Below are 25,447 nucleotides of genomic sequence, written 5' to 3' on the forward strand. Positions count from 1 at the left end.
TTCGGTATTTTACCCCCTGCGCCTGACTCCTTCTGTCACACCTCGTCACAGAATCACTCACCTGATCTGATATGGAGTCAGCAGGAGAAGACCGCATGCCTGGAGTTGTGGCAAGGGTCCAGGAGCATTCCTCGATGTTGGCCAGCTTGGGGGAAGCAATGGATCGGGTTCTTCAGGTGGTAGAACGCCTGGAGAGGAGAGGATCCGATCTATCGAGACCAGCTGGTCATCCGGATCCAGCCACCTACACCCCAGCCCCTGGAGGGATCCAGATATCCCGGCCACCGGCATTTGATGGGACGGCAGCACGATGTAAGGGATTCCTAATCCAACTGGAGTTGTATTTCTCCAGCATCAGGCCGGAGCCCCGGGAGCGGGTGAAGGTATCCGTCCTCGTTTCCTGCCTTTGTGGGAGAGCCCTGGAGTGGGCCAACGCGGTGTGGAACGAGGGACGGAGTTTGCTCATCTCTTTCGGGCAGTTTTTGATCACCCGCCTGAGGGTCGAGAGGCAGTCGAACGACTGGTTCATCTGAGGCAGGGGACAAGAACCGCTCAGGACTATGCGCTGGAGTTCCGGACGCTGGCAGTGGGGTCCGGGTGGAACGAGCGGGCCCTGATAGACCATTTCCGGTGCCACCTAAGGGAGGATGTCTGACGGGACCTAGCCTGCCGGGATGCCATGCTATCGTTCTCCCAACTGGTGGACATGGCCATCCGGCTGGACAACCTGCTAGCAGCCAGAGGATGTCCTGGTAGGGGTCTGCCCGTTCCCACTCCGGAGGACTCTGAACCCGAGCAGATGGAGCTGAGGGGAGCCGCCGGTCGAGAGAGTGCAGGAGGACAACGACAGTGCCACTCTGGTGGCACGAAGGGAAAATCCACCTCACGTCGCAGTCAACGTTCTTTTGGGTCTGGAGGCGGTAGGCAGGGTACTCACGCATCACCCCTGGTAACGAACACCCAAACGTGTTCAGAGCCCTTTGCGGCGCACTGTACTTTACCTATCTCCTTTCCCGATCACTTGGTAGGTTCCCAGTGTAAGGCGCTAGTCGATTCAGGCGCAGCTGGGAATTTATGAACAGGGCATTTGCACACCGTCAAGGCATTTCATTGGTTCCCCTAACCATTCCACTCCCCATCAGAGCACTTGATAGTCGACCATTAGGGTCCGGGTTGGTTAAGGAAGTTACGGTATCAGTCACCATGATTACGCAGGAGATGTATGTTGAGCAGATCACCTTTATGGCCTCCTGTAGCTCAGTTGGTAGAGCTGTGGGTTCGATTCCCACGGGGGGCCAGTATGAAAAATGTATGCACTCACTAACTGAAAGTCGCTCTGGATAAGAGTGTCTGCTAAATGACTAAAATGTAAAATGTAAATTATTATTGAGTCTCCTGCTTACCCTGTAGTCTTGGGTATCCTGTGGTTAGCCTTTCACAACCCCAATTTCTCATGGCCGCAGAGGGTTCTTACGGGGTGGTCGCGTGAGTGTCCGGGTAGGTGTCTAGGTGTTTCCGTTGGTGCGACCATGGTGTAAAGTCCAGACGGTACCTCCACCGTGCGCATCCCCCCCGAATACCACGATCTGGCGCTCGTGTTTTCCAAGACGCAAGCGACTAAATTACCACCTCCTCGGGAGGGGGATTGCGCGATAAACCTTCGTGTAGACGCTGTACCTCCCAGGAGTCATGTGTATCCCCTGTCGCAGGCAGAAACGGAGGTTATGGAAATATACGTCACCGAGTCCCTGCGCCAGGGGTATATACGTCCCTTCACCTACCTCCTTGAGTTTCTTCTTTGTGAAGAAGAAAGATGGAGGTTTACGCCAGTGCAATGATTATCGACCACTGAATAATGTGACAGTACGATTTAGTTATCCTCTTCCCCTCATTCCTTCAGTGATTGAGTCAATGCATGGGGCCCATTGTTTCACCAAATTAGACCTCAGGAGTGCCTACAAACTGGTGCGTATTTGGTAAGGGGATGAGTGGAAAACAGCATTCAGCACAACCTTGGGGCATTATGAATACGTGGTGATGCCCTACGGTTTGATGAATGCTCCATCCGTTTTCCAGTCCTTTGTGAACGAGGTGTTTCGGGACATGCTTGGTCGCGGTGTGGTGGTCTACATCGATGACATCCTGTTGTATTCCACTACGCGCGCCGAGCATCTGTCCCTGGTTCGCAAAGTACTTGTCCGACTGCTGGAAAATGATCTTTATGCCAAGGCAGAGAAGTGTGAGTTTTTCCAGCAGTCAATCTCTACTGGCTCACCCCGATCCATCATTACCGTTCATAGTGGAGGTGGATTCGTCCGAGGTAGGGATAGGAGCTGTCTTATCCCAACGCTCGGGCACGCCACCCAAGCTCCGCCCCTGTGCCTTCTTTTCTAAGAAATTCAGCTCAGCAGAGCAGAACTACGGCGTTGGTGATTGGGAGCTGCTGGCTGTTGTCCGAGCTTTGACGGTGTGGAGACATTGGCTCAAAGGGGCGAAACACCCTTTCCTCGTCTGGACAGACCACCGAACCTGGAGTACATTCGGGCAGCGAGGAGGCTGAATCCTCGCCAGGCCAGGTGGGCCCTCTTCTTCACCCGGTTTGATTTCACACTCTCATACATTCCGGGTACGAGGAACGTGAAGGCAGACGCACTGTCTCGGCTGTATGACACAGAGGAGAGGCCCAGAGACAACACCCCTATACTCCCGGCCTCATGCATTGTGGCGCCGGTAGTATGGGCGATGGACGCAGATATAGCGCAGGCATTACGCACAGATCCATCTCCACCGCAGTGTCCAGCTGGGCTGCAGTACGTACCTATCCGTGATTGTCTGATCTACTGGGCACACACGTCACCCTCCTCTGGTCATCCAGGTATCGGTCGTACAATGCGCTGCCTGACCGAGAAGTACTGGTGGCCTACCTTTGCTAAGGACGTGAGGGTGTATGTTTCCTCATGCTCAGTGTGCGCCCAGAGTAAGGCACCTAGGTACCTCCCAGCGGGTAAGCTACAACCTTTACCAGTTCCACAACGACCATGGTCTCACCTGAGTATTGATTTTCTCACTGATCTTCCCCCCTCCCAAGGTAACACCACTATCCTGGTCATTGTGGACCGCTTTTCAAAGTCCTGCCGCCTCCTTCCTCTGCCCGGTCTCCCCACGGCCCTACAAACTGCGGAGGCTCTGTTTACTCACGTCTTCCGGCACTACGGGGTACCAGAGGTTATAGTGTCCGACCGAGGTCCCAAGTTCACGTCTAGAGTCTGGAAGGCGTTCATGGAACGTCTGGGGGTCTCGGTCAGTCTGACCTGGATTTCACCCTGAGAGTAATGGGCATGTGGAAAGGGTGAATCAAGATGTGGGTAGGTTCCTGCGGACCTACTGTCAGGACCGGCCGGGGGAGTGGTCGGTGTTCCTGCCATGGGCAGAATATGCTCAGAACTCTCTCCGACACTCCTCCACTAACCTAACACCCTTCCTATGTGTTTTGGGTTACCAACCTGTCCTGGCACCGTGGCACCAGAGCCAGACCGAGGCTCCCACGGTGGATGACTGGTTTCGGCACGTGGAGGAGACTTGGGACACTGCACACGTTCGCCTCCAGCGCGCCGTGCGTAGTCAGAAGGCCAACGCTGACCGCCACCGCAGGGAGTTCCCGAGTACGGAATCTGCCCCTCCGCCTGCCCTGCCGGAAGCTGAGCCAGCGGTTTGTGGGGCCGTTTAAAGTCCTGAGGAGAATAAACGAGGTGACATACAGGTTGTTACTCCCCCCTGATTACCGTATTAACCCCTCGTTTCATGTGTCTCTACTCAGGCCGGTGGTAGCTGGTCCGCTCCAGGAGTCTGAGGTACGGGACGTTCCTCCACCTCCTCTGGACATTGAGGGGGCCCCGGCGTACTCGGTCCATTCCATCCTGGATTCGAGGCATCGGGTTGGGGGCCTTCAGTATCTCGTGGAGTGGGAGGGGTACAGTCCGGAGGAACGGTGCTGGGTCCCAAGGCGGGACATCCTCGATCCCTCCCTGTTGAGGGATTTCCACCGTCGCCATCCAACTCACCCTGCTTCGCGTCCTCCTGGCCGTCCCCGAGGCCGGGGTCGACGCACTGCTGGAGCCGCGCGTTGGGGGGGGTACTGTCACGACTTCCGCCGAGGATGCCCCCCCTCCTGGTTCGGGAAGGCTTCGGCGTTCGTCGTCACCAGAGTACTAGCTACTGCGGATCCCATTCTCATCACTCCACTTGTCATGTCTTGTCAATCACACACACCTGGTGCTCATTCTCCTAATTAGTATGTGTATAAGTGTTCCCTCTGTTCCCCTTGTCTTTGTGAGTGATTGTTTGTTGTGAATGCGTGTAGCTCGGTTGAGCTACATTTCACTGTGTCATTGCCAATGTGGATGTTTCCCTTGTATAGTTTTGATTGACACTTGGGGCGTTTGATTTATGCAAACAAATTAAACTCTGGACTTCGGTATTTTACCTCCTGCGCCTGACTCCTTATTTCACACCTCGTCACACCAATTCCCACGAGTGTAAAGGGTTAATGAGTTATATTATTGGGTATTATTACGCAACATTATTATCTTAAATTTTATGACAGAGTTTCTGTATATGTAGCTGAAAAAAGAGTCAAAGCTGTGAGTAAATGAAGCCAGTCAAAGCTGTGAGTAAATGAAGCCAGTCAAAGCTGTGAGTAAATGAAGCCAGTCAAAGCTGTGAGTAAATGAAGCCTGTCAAAGCTGTGAGTAAATGAAGCCGGTCAAAGCTGTGAGTAAATGAAGCCAGTCAAAGCTGTGAGTAAATGAAGCCAGTCAAAGCTTTGACTGGCTTCCACAATGTGGAAGCCAGTCAAAGCGGCCATTTTTTTCCTTCTGTTTTTCTCTCTGCTAAATTCAAAGTCATTTTTGGCCTTCCATGGCCAGTGAACCATGTTCCAGCTTTGATACTTCCAACTCCTCAACAGCAGATGAGCAAGCACAATGTGGATTATAGGGTTAGAAATCATATAACTAATATTGTTTTGACAATATTGTAGAGATTAGACATGGCAATAATGTAATCATTTAGAATTATTGCAGTTAGGTTTAGTATCAATATTGACGTACTACATCTATATAGCTCTTTTCATTATGTCTACTGTGAAGTGCTTTATAATGGTATGATCCTACATCCCATCTACCACCTACAGTGTGTAGCTCTAACCTACAGGGTATGGTTGAACCGCCTCTTGTTGATTGTTTGGGAGAGAAACCATGCTTAGGGCCTCTGGATATGATTGTGCTTTGGTCAACCATGACACAGCTAGTAAACACAGACTCACACATACCAATAAGGGTTCTGGTTCAGGACCCACTCTAGCTGTGCCCCCTCAATCGCTATACCAGCCTTGTATTAGCTAGCAAGCATCCTCACGTTGCATTTGCTAACTATGGTCACATTAGCGGGATAGCCTCCTCAGTCCTCGCATTGCATCTGACTAACTAACGCCTCCCCAGAGCCATGTTGTTTCTGATTCACTAGGATTACTCTGGTCTCTCTGTCGTCTGTGACCCAGTCTGGGTTTGCAGAGCATGGAGAGATAGCACACACACACACTCCAGCGCGCGCGCGCACACACACACACACACACACACACACACACACACAATAATCAGCAGTCCATGTTTCTTTCAGGAGAGAAATAGAAGAAAAACAACTGCAGTGGTGCTGGCACACAACCTGTGTGTGGGGAGATTGAGAACCAACTTGCCCGGGAGATGTCCATTATACTGGCCTGGGAGAGGACCATTAGACTGGCCTGGGAAAAGAACATTAGACTGGCCCGGGAGAGGACCATTAGAGACTGGCCCGGGAGAGGACCATTAGAGACTGGCCCGGGAGAGGACTATTAGAGACTGGCCCGGGATAGGACCATTAACCAGATGTTGTTATAGTCAACTCACAATGGGTGGTACTGGGGAAGGGATGGAGGGAGGATGAGGGTCGGAGGAGAGAGGGGAGGAGGCAGTGTAAGGCATATCAACTCTCACCCCTGGTGGTAACTGGCCTTTCTCTCTATCCTCACATATTTCAACAGGTGCCAAATATTTAACCCAATTCATCACTCATGCTACTGGCTCAGAGGTGCTGAGGTTACGTATAGAGATGGTAGAGAGGGTGGAGGGATGAGAAGGTGGAGAAAGCAGAGAGGGTGGGAGAGAAATAGAGAGAGAGAGAAGAGAGAAAGCAATAGGGAGGATGTATACCGAACAAAAATGTAAACACAACATGAAACAATTTCAATGATTTTACTGAGTTACAGTTCATATAAGGAAATCAGTCAATTGAAATAAATACATTATACCCTAATCTATGGATTTCACATGACTGGGCAGGGGCGCAGCCATGGGTGGGCCTCGGAGGGCACAGGCCCACCCACTTAGGAGCCAGGCCCACCACTGGGGAGCCAGGCCCAGCCAATCAGAATGAGTTTATAAAGCCCACAAAAGGGCTTCATTACAGACAGAAATACTCCTCAGTTTCATCAGCTGTCCGGGTGGCTGGTGTCAGACGATCTCGCAGGTGAAGAAGCCGGATGTGGAGGTCCTGGGCTGGCATGGTTACACGTGGTCTGTGGTTGTGAGGCCGTTTGGACGTACTGCCAAATTCTCTTAAACGACGTTGGAGGCGGCTTATGGTAGAGATATTAACGTTAAATTCTCTGGCAACAACTCTGGTGGACATTCCTACATTCAGCATGCCAATTGCACACTCCCTCACAGAGCATGTGAGCGGAGTGGAGCAGGCGGATTTTGGACAGAGCGCAGAGCAGCATTTTTAAAAGGACGGAGCGTCGCCCTATGTCCCGCTCCAATTTCGCTCGCTCACCCCACGAGTCTGAAGCATGCTCAAGCCTGACCCAGAATCCATCTGTTTAATTTAATTTGTGTCGTCCATGAATTTGTATTTTATAGAGTGAGAGGAGCAGCAGCAGCAACAAGAGAAAAGGGTTAAGGAATTCAAAAGTTTCTTCACTGCACGCAAAGGCCCAACTATAACAAGGGAGAGAAAAAGAGAGCTGGATGTAGCATTAAAAAAAAAAGATTTACATCTACTATGAACCGCTGAGTAAAGGAGAACGCGAAGGGATGCAACACTTCGCCAGTCCAGCTCACCCCCCCCCCATGCTACAACACCGTACGGGACACGCTCATGCCACATGCCCTGGAAGAGATGGAAGCCAAACTGCAAGACCTACTGCAAAATGGTGATGGGCTCGTTCTGTCAGTGGACATTTGGACCAGTAGAAGAGGGCACAGCTTCCTTGGCATCGTGGCCAGTTTCATTGATGGGACGTTCCGGGGGCACACGGTCCTGTTGGGCTGTGAGCACATACAGGGGCACCATACCGCAGATCGTATTTACCAAAAGTATGAAAGTGTACTGAAATATTGGAACGTGCAACGACGTGTGATTCGGGTCGTCACTGACAGTGCCAGCAACATGATCAAGGCGTTTAACCTCCTCCCTGGCACTGAAGAGGAGGCGGAGGGTGAAGTGACTGCAGATGCCAGCAGCAGTGCAGAACATGAAGAGGAGGATGAGGGACCACCTGCGCCCTCGCAAGTCCATGTGGAAGTGATAACCACTAATGTAGAAACTATGATAAATCAGTACTTTACTGTGTCAAATTTACATCTGAGATGCCCCATTCACATGCTTCAGCTGGCGATCAAAGACGCCGTTAACGAGAACGACAACATTAATAGGCTGTTAGTGAAAGTCGGGCACCTGGTGAAAAGTGTACGCAAGAGCACCCTGAACACAGAGGAAACCGACCAATTAGGTGTCCGCCCCACAAATGCCTGCGCCACTCGATGGAGCAGCCAGCTGCGGATGATTCAGTCGTTCATCCGGTTGTTCCAAAAAGACCCGTTATGGCAAAACAAACTCAAGTCTAATTTTGCTAACATCACCCTGAATCAAGTACGGCAGCTGACACACCTTGTCAGTGTGCTGACACCACTGGCAGACCTCACAGACAAAATGCAGAAGGAGCTGGGGAACCTGGGGATGATCCTCCCTGCTGTCACATAAATCAAATCCCTGCTCACCGATGACACTCACGCTGCACATCCAATGGGCATCGCTGTTTTTGGCAAACAACATGTCAATTTGCTATGGAATATACTATACTGATAAACATCTCATTTTAGCATCAGTGTTAGATCCCCATTTCAAGACAGAATGTATAATCCGAGATGAGTCTGTATGCAACAAACTCGGGGAGATAAGGTAAGGCTGTGGTTTAAGCTAAAAGTGAAATACATGCAGATTTTTTTCCTTTTTTGGAGCGAGTGGGGGGGCGATTTGAGTGGAGTGCGATGCAAACTGCGTTGAGCGCTGAGCGATAATGAGCGGACTGGCCTGATGTGGCTTTGAACGGGGGGAGCGGAGGGGTGAACAGCTCCGTGAGCGAGGAGCTGAGATTCTCACCACTCCACTCCACTCATAAGCTCTGCTCCCTCAAAACTTGAGACATCTGTGGCATTGTGTTGTGTGACAAAACTGCAGATTTTAGAGTGGCCTTTTATTGTCCCCAGCACAAGGTGCACCTGTGTAATGATCATGCTGTTTAATCAACTTCTTGATATGGCACACCTGTTAGGTGGATGGATTATCTTGGTAAAGGAGAAATGTTCACTAACAGGGATGTAAATAAATTTGAGCACCAAATTTGAGAGAAATAAAGTTTTTGTGCGTATGGAAATCTTCTGCGAACTTTTATTTCAGCTCCTGAAACAGGGGACCAACACTTTATATGTTGCGTTTATATTTTTGTTCAGCATAGTTTATTATGTTTTGAAGAAAAAAAATATGATTCTAGGGGAAACAAAATGTGTACACAGTGCCTTGCAAAAGTATTCATCCCCCTTGGCGTTTTTCCTATTTTGTTGCATTACGACCTGTAATTTAAATGGATTTCTATTTGGATTTCATGTAATGGACATACACAAAATAGTCCAAATTGGTGAAGTGAAATGAAAAAATAACTTGTTTCAAACAAGTGGTGCGTTAATATGTATTCACCCCCTTTGCTATGAAGCCCATAAATAAAATATGGTGCAACCAATTACCTTCAGAAGTCACATAATTAGTTTAATAAAGTCCATATGTGTGCAGTCTAAGTGTCACATGATCTGTCACATGATCTCACCTGTTCTGAAAGGCCCCGGAGTCTGCAACACCACTAAGCAAGGGGCACCACCAAGAAAGCAGCACCATGAAGACCAAGGAGCTCTCCAAACAGGTCAGAGACAAAGTTGTGGAGAAGTACAGATCAGGGTTGGGTTATAAAAAAAAATCACGAACTTTGAACATCCCACGGAGCACCATTAAATCCATTATTATAAAATGGAAATAATATGGCACCACAACAAACCTGCCAAGAGAGGGCCGCCCACCAAAACTCACGGACCAGGCAAGGAGGGCATTAATCAGAGAGGCAACAAAGAGACCAAAGATAACCCTGAAGGAGCTGCAAAGCTCCACAGCAGAGATTGGAGTATCTGTCCATAGGACCACTTTAAGCCATATAATCCACAGAGCTGGGCTTTACGGAAGAGTGGTCAGAAAAAAGACATTACTTTAAGAAAAAATAAGCAAACAAGTTTGGTGTTCACCAAAAGCCATGTGGGAGACTCCCCAAACATATGGAAGAAGGTACTCTGGTCAGATGAGACTAAAATTGAGCTTTTTGGCCATCAAGGAAAACGCTATGTCTGGCGCAAACCCAACACCTCTCATCACCCCGAGAACACCATCCCCACAGTGAAGCATGGTGGTGGCAGCATCATGCTGTGGGGATGTTTTTCATAGGCAGGGACTGGGAAACTGGTCAGAATTGAATGAATGATGGATGGCGCTAAATACAGGGAAATTCTTGAGGGAAAAATGTTTCAGTCTTCCAGAGATTTGAGACTGGGACGGAGGTTCACCTTCCAGCAGGACAATGATCCTAAGCATACTGCTAAAGCAACACTCGAGTGGTTTAAGGGGAAACATTTAAATGTCTTGGAATGGCCTAGTCAAAGCCCAGACCTTAATCCAATTGAGAATCTGTGGTATGACTTAAAGATTGCTGTACACCAGCGGAACCCATCCAACTTGAAGGCGCTGAAGCAGTTTTGCCTTGAAGAATGGGCAAAAATCCCAGTGGCTACATGTGCAAAGCTTATAGAGACATAACCCAAGAGACTTGCAGCTGTAATTGCTGCAAAAGGTGGCTCTTCAAAGTATTGACTTCGGGTGGGTGGGTGGGGGGGGGGGGGGGGGGGTTGAATAGTTATGCACACTCAAGTTTTCTGTTTTTTGGTCTTATTTCTTATTTGTTTCACCAAAAAAATTATTTTGCATCTTCAAAGTGGAAGGCATGTTGTGTAAATTAAATGATTCAAACCCCCCAAAAATCAATTTCATTCCAGGTTGTAAGGCAAGCCACTGTACATGTTTTTTATTAGAAACGGTCTGAAATGCTAATATGGGTTTATACCAGTAGCGGTCAACCACGTGTGATTGAGCCTTGTTGTCCCTATCTGTATGTTACTTAGTCATTGTCAGCCCATTTAAGACTGAGTTGCTATTACATCTGACTCATTACAGAGAAGAAAGATCTCAATGCCCATTTTTGTGTTTGACTCAGAGTCCTAGTTCACCCTTGCTTCTCTGATTCTGATTTCCAGGCTTTTCACAGCTTTAGTGAAGCTCCATTCATCTTTTGAGGGGGCAAAGTGATGATTACTTTATTGGTGGTCAAACGCTAGTTTGTTGATTAGATATTTTTTCCCCCTCTCTTTCTCCCTCCTTTCTCCCATCAATAAGTGTTCCATTACTTACCTCACCCCTTTGATTAGCTAGTCTGGCCAGCCTGGCAGGCAGGCAGCTCACTGGACGAGTGTTTCCAGTTAATTTTTTTTAAACGGGGGGCCTCGGAACCCCGAGGATTCTCACGACTGGGCCATTAGTGGCTGTGTTCTGTGACTGGATCCTTAGCAGCAGCCAGTAGAGACCGCCCCCAGGGGAGCAGTTGGGTGGCGGCCATTCTCTGGTAGTGTTTGAGGGAGAGAGAGTGTAACATGCTGTCTGGAGGGCAGGCTCAATGGGCTAGCCTCCATGGAGAGGAGCAGTGACATACTGGGAGGGAAATGACAGAGGAGAGGACTGGAGAGGAGAGAAGAGAGTGAAGAAGGGAAGGGAAAATAATCCATCTATCAAAATAATGATAATGTTTTTGAGTCCAAGGGGTTGTGTGTGTTGACTGTGGTTTCTGTCACACAATTTCATGTTGTTGTGTCATTTCTGAGGGCTGATGAAAGGAATTATTTTTTACGTGAATGGGTAGAGAGGCTGAGTTATTATTACCAGGTTTCCTTCTAACCCTAGAAATGGAACTGCAGCGCCTCTGTCACTATTATAAATCCTCCCAGAGCTTAACATACACCGAGTGTACAAAATATTAGGAACACCTTCGTAAAATTGAGTTGTACCACACCTTTTGCCCTCAGAACAGCCCTTATTCGTCGGGGCATGGACTACAAGGTGTCAAAAGCCTTCCACAGGGATGCTGGCCCATGTTAAATCCAATGATTCCAACAGTTATGTCAAGTTGGCTGGATGTCGTTTGGGTGGTGGACCATTCTTGACACACACGGGAAACTGTTGAGCATGAAAAACCTAGCAGCGTTGCAGTTCTTGACACAAAATGGTGCGCCTGGCACCTACTACCATACCCCGTTCAAAGCACTTAAATCTTTTGTCTTGCCCATTCACCCTCTCATACACAATCAATTTCTCAATTATCTCAAGGCTTTAAAAAAAAAAAATCCTTCTTTAACCTGTCTCCTCCCCTTCATGATTGAAGTAGAGTTAACAAGTGACATCAATAAGGGATCATAGCTTTCAGCTGGATTCACCTCGTCAGTGTATGTCATGGAAAGAGCAGGTGTTCTTAATGTTTTGTACACTCAGTGTATACATACTGTATGTTAACCCATATACATCACAGGATTTACAACCAATCACGAACGAACAGCTATGCCATGTATCTTCAATCAAATGTATCCATCTGTAACGGTTGGTGTGAGGTGTGACCCAGGTGCAGTGCAGGATAGACAGTAGGCAGTAGGCAGAGATGGTGAAACAAGGATCTTTACTGGTGGTCCCAGAACCAGGATACAAAATAACGGACTTTAAAATTAAGGAGGAACAAATTGGTCTCCAAAAACAGGCTGACAGCAAACATACGAAATACTAACTATGACTGAAAACAACAATGAAACAGGGAGAACACTTCTCAAGTACCTGTACATACGTCTCGCGATCAGACACTGATTAGTACTGTTTGGCATCGAGAAACTAGCAGCGAAAACAGAGCAAGGGAACACAGGGAAGTGAGGGCATAAATACACAGGTAGACACAGGTGACACCAATAGGATAATGATTAGTCCAGACTGTGAGCGAGGAGGTGCCTAAGGTTATAGGAGGATGCCACCTAGTGGGTCGCTCCGGAACCGCGACCCCCCTCCTGTAACACCCATCGTTAGACAAACGAAGACAATCCTTTTGAAATCAAAATGATGTTGTTGGGTTGGTTTACCACATATGAGCAAGTAATGTCTCATGTTGCACTTTATAGGTTGTGCTGTACCAAAATATTGTGACATTTGCAAGCATGGCTGATGTTTTTGACCATGTCCTGCTTTTTGTCAGGTCAATCAGACAGTAATAGATCCGTTCTGAACTGTGCTGTTAACCCAGCACCTGAGAACTAATGTCATCCTTGTCCATAGGACATAGTAGTGATGGATCATGTTTTTCTGTGTAGTCCAACAAGTCTTATGAGCAACAACCTCCTCCTCCCCCCACGTAGTACACACACACAGACCAATCACCACCTTAGTGATGACACCATCCAATTTCCATTCGCCACACATCTCACCAACTAACATACATACTTTTTCCTCTCCTCTCATCCTTCGCTCCCCTCTCATCCCTCTCTCCTCCCTCCTCTCCCCTTCCTCACTCCTCTCTCCTCTCCCCTTCCTCACTCCTCTCTCCTCTCCCCTCCCTCGCTCCTCTCCCTCGCTTCTCTGATAATTGCTTTCCGCCCTCCTCCTCTAAAATTAGAATCGTTCCACAGATTCTCTATGTAAAAAAAATATGCTCCCTTCAGCTTTCCGTGATCTAGGGGGTTCACTTAAGCCGTTAATGCTGGCTGACCTCTGACCTAGGAACCACTCCCCATGCCCTTCCTCATCCCTTCCTTAGCAGCGTCTGTCAGAGCGTCCGACACGTCGCAGCCGTAACTCACTCACAGCTAATGTACTATTCTGCTGAATTGCTTGCAGATGTGAGCAACATTAAATGGCTTCCTGCATTTTCCTGGGAGGGGAACATTTTGCATCTGAGCTCCCTCTCTTTCTCTCTCTCGTTTATTGAAAGGAAGGAAGCAAGGGAAGAAAAAAAGGGTAAAGAGCTGGTTTTGGCCCAGATACAGTAGGAGATCATGCCGTTGCGTCTCTCTCACTCTCGCGCTCTCTCTCTCTATGAGAGCTGCGGTTGACAGCAAAAAAAAAAAAAAAGAAGAATTATGGTCTCGATTTGGGTTTATTCCCAGCAACCTGCTAGCGTTGATTAACCTATTTGTGTTGTTGAAGTGCCTGACAGCAGAACTCTGTCTCCTCTTTGTAATTTTATAAGAGATACAACAAATCAAGCCCTCGCCCGGATTGAACAGAGGGCGAAAACACCATTAACAGCCGTTTCTCCGACAGAATATCATTTGACATCTTAATCTTCATCTACGGACCAGACAGTGAATCAATCAATGCTCTGCAGACTTTTCTCCCTCAGGTCTTGGGGTTATAGAATGTTATGAGAGCCGAAATAACTATTCATTATCAGATTCAGTGTAAATCATGGTGGTTGCTTTGAGTTCCTCTGTCCATAGTAATGAATAAATATATATATATAAATATATATAATACTAATATGAAAAATGATAATGCAAAAATTTGATTAATAATAATATGATATGCCATTTAGCAGACGCTTTTATCCAAAGCGACTTACAGTCATGCGTGCATACATTTTTTTGTGTATGGGTGGTCCCGGGGATCGAACCCACTACCTTGGCGTTACAAGCGCTGTGCTCTACCAGCTGAGCTACAGAGGACCACATTACATGATTATTTTATCTACACGGATGTCCCAAAAATAAGCAGTACACAACACATGATGTCCCCAACCATATGTATTGTCCATATTTCCAATCCCCAACCACACAATATATCATGTGATTTTTCTTCATGATTATACCAATCACAATATACAGCGCTTTCCTGCCACACACACAAACACACACTCGCCCCATCCCCCACCAGTCTATCTTGTTAAAGCCACTGGCTCTGTCTCTCTTCTATCATTTGTCTGGTCTGTAATTCTCTGCATGTTTCTGAACGAAAATAGTATTTTTTTCTAGAGCCTCCTGCATTGTGGCTATTACCACACACTGGTACACACACGCACACACACCATGCCCTCTCTCTGAGCAGGACAGCGCGTGGCAAACATTCCACTCATCAACCTAAGTCAGAAAGCTTAACCTGTCCAATTTACAGGTTCTCAATGACCTTCTGTTGCTGTTTTCTACAAACAGACACCTGTTAATCTCTCTCATTTCAGAGGAATGAGTCATGTTGAGAAAAATTCAACAACATCACTCTTATTTGTCTGCTTCTTTCATGCTAGACAATATCCCCTTGGCAACATCTACAAAACACTTTCTACAGGGCTGGAAGAAAGCTAAGAGAAGGTTCACTGAAAACATATAATTCTAGAACTACAGTATGTGCTAAATATAAACTCTCGTGGAGAGACTACGTAAACATAAATGGGACCATAGATCTGTCTTTATACTATGGGCACCAATTGAGTTTTTTGTCTCTGGTTATTTGAACAAATCACGATTTTGTAGGTGTATAGTATCTTTCGAATTTCGTAAGGAGAGGGGACATTCAGCCCGTAGACTTGCAAAGAGAGAGTGTGGAGCTCCTCGTTCTGCTCCTCGTTCTAGCATCTCTTCATTTACACTTTAGTTATTTAGCAAACGCTCTTAATTGTTTTTTTTTTATTATAAATTTTCCTTTTTTTTCTTATTTCATTTGTATTTTTTATTATTATTATTATTATTATTTTTTTCGCTCTTATCCAGAGCGACTTACAGTTAGTGAGTGCATACATTTTCATACTGACCCCCTGGCCCCCCGTGAGAATCGAACCCACAACCCTGGCGTTGCAAGTGCCATGCGCTACCAACTGAGCTACACGGGGCCACTATCGCTTCTCTTAACACTTATGGACCCAGAACTTAATCGAGTAGCTGACCAATTATGCAAGACTTTAGTTCTGGGTTAACTGAGATTATGCTATATAGTATACTGTATAGTTGAAAATGTCTATGTAATTTGTCTGTAGCGTTGTACAGTAGTTACTGAACAGTAGTTACCCCTGTGTTGGCAGTATGTGCTGTATGGCAATCTGAAAGTAAGACGGATGTATAACACATTTTTATACTGATTGTGGTGATACGATGGTGATTTTGATGATGATGTACGCTACTCATGAACCAAATGCATTTCAGAGATGTATCGAGAGGAATAAGCAGCTGCTGCTGGTGATGATAATGACGATGATTATGATGAAGGTGTTGCTGCTGCTGATGAGGAGGAGGCTGTCAATATGGGGCTGTGTGAGCAGACATTCCCCAACAGGCGTATTGTCATACAGACCTATTCTTTCTCTTTTAACTATTCACTCTTTCCAATCAATCAACAAGCATTCTCCTTTGTTACAGACGTTCAATCTGGACACTTAAGCATTGGGAAATCACGTCAGTCGACCTCATGGTGGATGACGTTAGTATCCATGGCAGTGGCCAGAGAGGCGACGCTGGAATCACTTAGAGAGCAATGAAACCGCAGGCCACTAAAGCAACATGATGTTGTATAGCAGAAAGGATGTGTAATATGGACAACCTATCAGTTGGAGTGTAATTTAATTTAACCCTCTGGACAGGAATCTTTCAGCATGAAAACGGTAGGAAATAAAGACTTAGAGGGTGAAGTGTCTAACCTTTCCCTGAGCCTCATCTAACTCCAGTGGCGTGTATTCATGGATGCCAAGGGCAGCCAGGCTTCCCCAAAAAAACGTACCAAGAAAAAAACATAAAATAATGTATCTTTCCTTCAGTTCGCAAGAGGCTAAATGTATCTCACCGGAGTAAGCATCTGAGCAAGCGAAACAGCACCCCTCTGTCTCTGTATGCATAGGCCATATATCTGATGCTGTCTGGTCAAAAAGAGTATGACTTTGTTGCCACCTGTAGCATTGAATACAAGGGAAGCCAGCAAGCGTTTGGCCTCCCTTGGTCCTGGCGCACCAAAAGAAAGTGTCAAGGGAAGCCAGTTTGGATTTGGCTTCACTCCTATCACAACAAAATAAATACGTCATTGGCAGAAACAACTTGAATTGTTGCGTCTCGTTATTTTGTTGTCCTCTGGTGGCTAGCTAGCTAGCTAAAATCGGCCCTTTCGTTAAGTAGCTATGGATGGAGATAGGGATTTTGACTTTTTACTTAATTTTCCATACTGGCCAATGGTTATAACGGTGATTCTGATCCAACCATAAATTCATACATTGTGCCCCTGGACTGAGGGGACGGAAGTTCAATATGTACAGTTGAAGTCGGTTAAAGTCAGTTTTTCACAATTCCTGACATTTAATCCTAGTAAAAATTCCCTGTCTTAGGTCAGTTAGGATCACCACTTTATTTTAAGAATGTGAAATGTCAGAATAACAGTAGAGAGAATGATTTATTTAAGCTTTTATTTCTTTCATCACATTCCCAGTGGGTCAGAAGTTTACATACACTCAATTAGTATTTGGTAGAATTGCCTTTAAATTGTTTAACTTGGGTCAAACGTTTTGGGTAGCCTGGGTAGCAAGCTTCCCACAATAAGTTGGGTGAATTTTGGCCCATTCCTCCTGACAGAGCTTGTGTAACTGAGTCAGGTTCGTAGGCCTCCTTGCTCGCACACGCTTTTTCAGTTCTGCCCACAAATGTTCTATAGGATTGAGGTCAGGGCTTTGTGATGGCCACTCCAATACCTTGACATTGTTGTCCTTAAGCCATTTTGCCACAACTTTGGAAGTATGCTTGGGGTCATTGTCCATTTGGAAGACCCACTTGCGAATAAGCTTTAACTTCCTGACTGATGTCTTGAGATGTTGCTTCAATATATCCACATAATTTTCTTTCCTCATGATGCGATCTATTTTGTGAAGTGCACCAGTCCCTCCTGCAGCAAAGCACCCCCACAGCATGATGCTGCCACCCCTGTGCTTCACGGTTGGGATGGTGTTCTTCGGCTTGCAAGTAACCCCCTTTTTCCTCCAAACATAACAATGGTCATTATGGCCAAACAGTTATATTTTTGTTTCATCAGACCAGAGGACATTTCTCCAAAAAGTGCAGTTGCAAACCGTAGTCTGGCTTTTTTATGGCGGTTTTATCCGGTGGCTTTTTCCTTGCTGAGCGGCCTTTCAGGTTATGTCGATATACCTTAGGACAACAAAAAAATACAAGCGTGTATTGTATGACAGAATCATAGATCGTTGCATCAACATGAAAGAGAAGAGGATGGCATTGGCGTTTCTCTACAAGTAGGGTGAGTCAACATGTTTTTTTCTATGTGCACGCACACAAGCACACACACACACACACACACACACACACACACACACACACACACACACACACACACACACACACACACACACACACACACACACACACACACACACACACACACACACACACACACACACACACACACACACACACACACACAATCATAACCATGGACAGCCACATCATATTTAGCTGACGTTGATTGGACTAAATTGTTTTTGGTATCTTTTAGTTGTCACTGAATTAGACAAAGCATAGGTGATTTGATGATGTTGAAATGTTGAAGTTGAAATGGTGCTGGAATAGTGAAAGCAGCTCCTGTTTTCTTTGCGACTTGCATAACTATCTGTGGTTCTAAATCAATAGTTGTTTAGTAGTTCAAAAATGTCGGAAACATTAACTTGCTTGACTATGCTGTAGGTCATGTAACTGTTTGTTACATGCAATATGCTTTATTGACTTCACCTGACAGAGGTGGCTACTTTGAAGAATCTAAAATCTAAAATATATTTGTATTTGTTTAACACTTTTTGGGTTACTACATTATTCCATATGTGTTATTTCATAGTTTTGATGTCTTCACTATTATTCTACAATGTAGAAAATAGTAAAAATAAAGAAAAACCCTTGAATGAGTAGGTGTGTCCAAACCTTTGACTGGTACTGTATATCACGGTGGCAAGGCATATGAACTAACAGGTTATAGAGCAAATAACGCAATTATCACAACACATAGGTTGTAATATGGCTTTTTTGGGGGGGCTTGACTTCCCCAGTGATATTACCCACGCACCGCTACTGTCTACATCCAACTTTGAACACCCTTTTCCCTTCCCTCTCCCTTCAGCCGTTTCTCATCTCTATCAGGGCTGACAAGGCAAGCAATCTGTAACAGAAAACTGTCCTAAGAAACTTCTGACCCGCAGTCATCAGGCTTAATAACACTGTCATAGAAAAGGCATATGAGACATAAGAACCATATATAGGAATGGCAGCTGGTGTTAGCTCATGACAACTGACCATACACATGCAGTTAGTTATTTAGGTAAGGGTTTTTGGTTAGCGGTGTGCCTAACCAATTAGCTGGCCCAAACATTGGTTAGTGTCATGCTGACAATGGCCATCATTCAAGAGATTTTGAAGTTTTGGATTCCAATCCCTCCATCTTGACTGAATCGGGAGGAAATAAATAAACAGGTGGATAGAATAAAGGAGAGAGAGAAGTCCCTGGTTGGCTGTCATGTAAAATCAGGGACACACAGAGTGTTTATTGGTAGTCTTAAACAAATCTATTTAGAAACAAAAGTATACACATAACACACATGGTTATGGGCTTAAAAAGAAGACACCTGTCAGATATAATGTTGAAATGTATTCCATTTTGCATCCCAATTTTACATCACAGAAGACTGAAATATAACAAAACTGTTTGACATAGAAACACCAGATTTTCGGCAGTTTTAAAAATATTCATGTTTATTAATTATTAAATTATAAAAACATATTAATAACATTCCACCCATGGGGCCACTAGGTAATTTGCCTGCATGAAATCAAAGGTGGTTGACTCCATCCTACAAGGTGGTTATGGATAAAACAGGCATGTGTGTAGAGCTGTTATAGATATCACACTGATATCCCCTGCCTGCTTCAACACCCAGACAGTACAGAGCAGTCGAGGGGCTTGATAGACAGGTTTAGCTATATGACCATTAGGGGAGAAACAACACATATGTCTGGGAGTGTTTGGCAGCTTGTCCTAAACTGTCATAAATTATACCCTACCAGAGTTCTAGAAGTGAAGAAAGATAGAAGTGTTCTTGTCCATACAGTAGCACATACAGTATACTCTAACCACACACGATGGTTGAACTCATACAGGATCAACTCATACAGTACACAAACAGTAGACTGAAGTGAAATACAAGTCACTCCTTCAACAGATACATTGGTGTCAAAGTATGTGGTTTGAGAGCGTGCAGTGAGTCAGTGAGACTAACCAGAAGCATATTGCAGCTGAAGCAAAGGGACACTTTATCACCCAGCTTTGATAAAACTGATTTCCCTTGGGTGGCAGCCTCTCACACATTCTGACACACACTCCTCTCCACTGCCACAGACATGAAACAGACAACACCAGCACCTCCGGGCTGTTTAACCTCACTCTGTAACATGAAGAGGGACCACTCTCTCTCTGTTATTCTTTATAAAGCACGGGGTACTGTTCTGCAGGGAAGACTTCTAATGTTCTAACTGTCTCATTCAGTGTCCCAGAGGATCCCATTCCCTTTTTAGGGAAGAACTTCCAGGAGTGATGTGTTCTAAATGAAAAGCTGCAGTGAAATGTGAGTCTGCTAGTGTCTCCTCTAATCGTCTCAATACCACTCTCAAGGAGCGGAGGTAAGGTTGTAAAAACATGGGGTTCGGGTCGGGGCACGCACGCAAGCACACGCACACACACACACTTGCACGTGAACACACGCACACTCCACATTTCCTGTGTGTTCTGTATAACCATGCAGAAAATGGACTGAGATAGAGAATATACATTGGGGGAAAAAAGTATTTAGTCAGCCACCAATTGTGCAAGTTCTCCCACTTAAAAAGATGACAGAGGCCTGTAATTTTCATCATAGGTACACGTCAACTATGACAGACAAAATGAGAAGAAAAAAAATCCAGAAAATCACATTGTAGGATATTTAATGAATTTATTTGCAAATTATGGTGGAAAATAAGTATTTGGTCACCTACAAACAAGCAAGATTTCTGGCTCTCACAGACCTGTAACTTCTTCTTTAAGAGGCTCCTCTGTCCTCCACTCGTTACCTGTATTAATGGCACCTGTTTGAACTTGTTATCAGTATAAAAGACACCTGTCCACAACCTCAAACAGTCACACTCCAAACTCCACTATGGCCAAGACCAAAGAGCTGTCAAAGGACACCAGAAACAAAATTGTAGACCTGCACCAGGCTGGGAAGACTGAATCTGCAATAGGTAAGCAGCTTGGTTTGAAGAAATCAACTGTGGGAGCAATTATTAGGAAATGGAAGACATACAAGACCACTGATAATCTCCCTCGATCTGGGGCTCCATGCAAAATCTCACCCCGTGGGGTCAAAATGATCACAAGAACGGTGAGCAAAAATCCCAGAACCACACGGGGGGACCTAGTGAATGACCTGCAGAGAGCTGGGACCAAAGTAACAAAGCCTACCATCAGTAACACACTACGCCGCCAGGGACTCTAATCCTGCAGTGCCAGATGTGTCCCCCTGCTTAAACCAGTACATGTCCAGGCCCGTCTGAAGTTTGCTAGAGTGCATTTGGATGATCCAGAAGAGGATCGGGAGAATGTCATATGGTCAGATGAAACCAAAATAGAACTTTTTGGTAAAAACTCAACTCGTCGTGTTTGGAGGACAAAGAATGCTGAGTTGCATCCAAAGAACACCATACCTACTGTGAAGCATGGGGGTGGAAACATCATGCTTTGGGGCTGTTTTTCTGCAAAGGGACCAGGACGACTGATCCGTCTAAAGGAAATAATGAATGGGGCCATGTATCGTGAGATTTTGAGTGAAAACCTCCTTCCATCAGCAAGGGCATTGAAGATGAAACGTGGCTGGGTCTTTCAGCATGACAATGATCCCAAACACACCGCCCGGGCAACGAAGGAGTGGCTTCGTAAGAAGCATTTCAAGGTCCTGGAGTGGCCTAGCCAGTCTCCAGATCTCAACCCCATAGAAAATCTTTGGAGGGAGTTGAAAGTCTGTGTTGCCCAGCGACAGCCCCAAAACATCATTGCTCTAGAGGAGATTTGCATGGAGGAATGGGCCAAAATACCAGCAAAAGTGTGTGAAAACCTTGTGAAGACTTACAGAAAACGTTTGACCTGTATCATTGCCAACAAAGGGTATATAACAAAGTATTGAGAAACTTTTGTTATTGACCAAATACCTATTTCCCACCATAATTTGCAAATAAATTCATTAAAAATCCAACAATGTGAATTTCTGGAAAAAAAATTCTCACTTTTGTCTGTCATAGTTGACGTGTACCTATGATGAAAATGACATGCCTCTCTCATCTTTTTAAGTGGGAGAACTTGCACAATTGGTGGCTGACTAAATACTTGTTTCCCCCACTGTATCCTACAAGGCCCATAGACAAGAGGGTCAGTCCAGTCAAGAGTTCTGGATTAACAGTACTGTGTTGTTTTTTAATTTCTCGATTTACCAAGACTTCCAAACAACTGGATCAATTTGAAATATCATGTGACCGACCGGCTCGATTCGGTCTTATGTAGCAAAATTTGAAATAGTGTTTTTTTTACATTGGATAAAAGTAGAGACTCAGAGCTAGAAAATGGTGTATCATACACTACAGTTGAGGAACAATGGGAAAGTAATTCTGCTTTGAAAGTTGATAAACTTGTAACCCCACTTTTGAGAAAATGGCCCTTGAATGTTTTGGTACACGTATTGGAGAGCTCTTCTTTGTCTAGATCCATTCAGCATCATTCACACCCTCTTAAGCCTTACCCCCAACAATCTCCTTAAGGCTTCACATGCATGACATCAGCAGCCTGGTGGTACAAAATAGCATAACTGGTGTATTTTAACACCAATAAACCCATCCGTTTAAAAATGAATTTAGTATTTGTCAATCTAGCAAACCAGGCAACTAAAAGCAATTTTCTAAACAAAGTTTTGGTTAGTTTTTAGCTTATTAGCTAGCAAGCTAACATTAAGTTAGCTGGCTAGCCAGTTCAAATAATGACCACATCATTTAGCTGACAACGTCTTAACTTTAGCTCATTTGTATTCATAATTAGAGGAAAATAAACTCACAACAAGATCATTATTTACAAGGTAATGGCAAGCTATTTACAGGAAAATAGCTTACGGTTGTGAGTGTGACGAAATAAAAGCAGGGCATTCTACCGGAGATTATATCCCAATTTGACTTTGGTGCAGGTCATGTTGTTCTTCACATTACTGTCTCTGGTAAACACATACTATATGAAATCAAATCTACGTTTATTTGTCACATGCACAGGATACAGAAGGTGTAAACGGTTCAGATAAATGGTACCTTGCATAGTAGAGACTTTTGGTTATACCTGTAGCTAGCTAGCTAGCTAGCTAAGCAATGAACCATAATCCCAACTCATAACGTTACTACCCTGCATGAATCTGCAGGTAGCTAACCAACTAGATTCAATGATAGCTAGCTAACAGTAAGCTTTAACTTGTAATGAAAACGACTTCCTGAGAAAATCTGAAACTTATAATATCTGAAAATGTAACTAGCTAGACTCTCTTACCCATATACATGGATGAACGCTTCTCCTTCTCTGTCACGGATGCCATGGTTGCCCTTAGTTTGAAGATGTAATCCGGAGACGTGTTTTATACAACAGCCTTCTGTGTGTTTTCTTTTCGACTCCCTCCGCATATTTGCAATCAAACACCAGAATTTTCTCCATCTCCTTAGCTATCATACTCTGCTTCCACTGGGCATTCCACTGATTTCAAAACTCTGTCCTTCAAAAAGAGGAGAGCAACACTTTTGCAGTTATTCGTGATATCTTTCAAAAAAGCTGCGTTAGAAAGGATTACCTACACATACTGAGCAGCCCTTTGTTATAAACAGAAGCGTGCTACATGGCAGACCAATCCGAACTCATCTCTCGGCATGTCCAGCCCATCCATTATCTCAGCCAATCATGGCTAGCGGGAAGGTTCATGTCTTTTTCCGTGGCTAAACCAACTAGGCTCGTAATTGAAGTTTGTTAATAAGGCACATTAAAGTTCTGATGTTCCAGAAGTCAGTATTCTTCCAATGTAAACTTTGATGTGAAATGGTTGTTCTTCTGAGACAGCTGAGTAAAATTCTAAACACGTTAAGGGCTGCATCTGTCGTCCCCTCTGACGTCAGACTGACTTAATCTATAACACATAACAGTAGAACACATAACAGTGCTCTCTAGTACTCTCACATACAGTATACAGTGATATACATTAGTACTCACAGATGTAGTAGTACTCTCTGCCCGGTCTGAACTCGAAGCCCAGAGAGAAGGGGGTAAAGAGCTGGAACTTCTCAGAGAACTTGAGTGGTCCGTTGGGGGAGTGAGGTCTGTTACACTCCCAGCGTTTAAAGCCCTTGGCCGTGTGGTCACACGTAGTGTAGCCGTCGTAGTTGACCATGTAGAGGACGTAGCGCTCCATACGCTCCTCCGGCACTGTGTCTTCATAGTGGGGACAGAACACATCCAGGTAGTCGTTTATACACACGTCAATGTGGTAGTCTCCACGGTGGAACCTGATTGGACAGAAGACAAGGACGAGAACATGAGTGTTTGGAAGACTGATGAAGGGCTTCAGTTACAGATGGAATGGAAGATAAAATCATCAATCAGTCAGTTTCAATGAACATAATTACTCAATAACAGTTGTACACCATTGAAAGTGCCTCAAAAACTTTAATTTAAAACTTTTTCAGGAGAGGGATGGAGGGAGGGAGGGAGGGAGAAAGAGAGAGAGAAAAAGAGAGGGAAGGAGGGAGAGAAAGAAAGGGAAGGAGGGAGAGAGAGAAGGAGAGAAGGAGGGAGAGAGAGAGGGAAGGAGGGAGAGAGAGAGAGGGAAGGAGAGAGAGAGAGAGGGTGGAGAGAGAGAGAGAGAGAGAGAGAGAGAGAGAGAGAGAGAGAGAGAGAGAGAGAGAGAGAGAGAGAGAAGGAAGGAGGGAGAGAGAGAAACAAAGGGTTTGAAAGTGCCTCAAAAACCTTACAATTAATCAATTAATTATCAATTACCAACAACAGTACATTACCTAATAACACCCCCAAGAATTGAACAAGGAAGTGACTTTAATCTGCACACCCTGATGTGATTTAGTACTACTTTAAAAGTAAAAGTAATATTTATGGTCCTAAACACGTTTCTGCAGTACACAGTGTGCTGGACACTGAAGTCAATGTGACATGATGAGTACACTCCCACTCCAAGTCCACTTCAGTTAATATCAACAAGACCACTGAAGACAACTTTAACATCCTCAATTATAAAACTCACACACGTATGTATGTGTGAGTGTGCACGCACACAGACGCGCACACACACACGACAGTCATGTTAACATTTTCTCAATGTTATACAGTATGTTTATTAATTTGCTTAAATGTTTATGAGCGCAGGTTGGATCTCTCAACATTCTTAAGATATCCCTCAGAAATGTACAAGCAAACGTTCTTAACATTTGGCTTCAGTAAACGAGGATGTCTGTCTATAAATCCATCCCAGGAAAGTTAGGCACCCCACTTCTCTACAACATGATGGATTACACACTAAAGAATCCAACTTGGACAAAATATATCTCTTTTGGATGCCAGAAAGCGCTGCGAAAAATTACTTTTTCCTTATTTACTTCTAGCTTTTAGAAAACTCAGAGAAGAAAAATTCAGACATCAGTGGGTTCCAGAGTCCACAGGGAGGTGTGAGATAGTTGAGGCTGTAAATGTCAAACGGTACCAAAATACAGTGTGTTTTCCCCCAGAAGGCTGTGCATAGAGGCATGTTTATAACTCCACTGATCCACAACATACTACACAGGGTCAAAATGTTCTAATTCCCTCATCTGAACACACA

General features: G+C 45.1%; 1 protein-coding gene across 1 annotated transcript in view; it reads right to left on the reverse strand.

Annotated features, from left to right (window-relative positions):
* efna5b (ephrin-A5b) overlaps nucleotides 1-25,447 on the reverse strand; it is a 138,321-nt gene that overhangs the window by 10,345 nt on the left and 102,529 nt on the right. Inside the window, exon 2 of the mRNA XM_084180378.1 lies at nucleotides 23,833-24,125. Within this exon, the coding sequence (XP_084036504.1) occupies nucleotides 23,833-24,125 (293 nt within the window). The remainder of the gene's footprint in view (nucleotides 1-23,832; nucleotides 24,126-25,447) is intronic.

Source organism: Coregonus lavaretus (assembly GCF_964263955.1).
Source record: "Coregonus lavaretus genome assembly, chromosome: 17".
Taxonomy (NCBI): Eukaryota; Metazoa; Chordata; class Actinopteri; order Salmoniformes; family Salmonidae; genus Coregonus; species Coregonus lavaretus.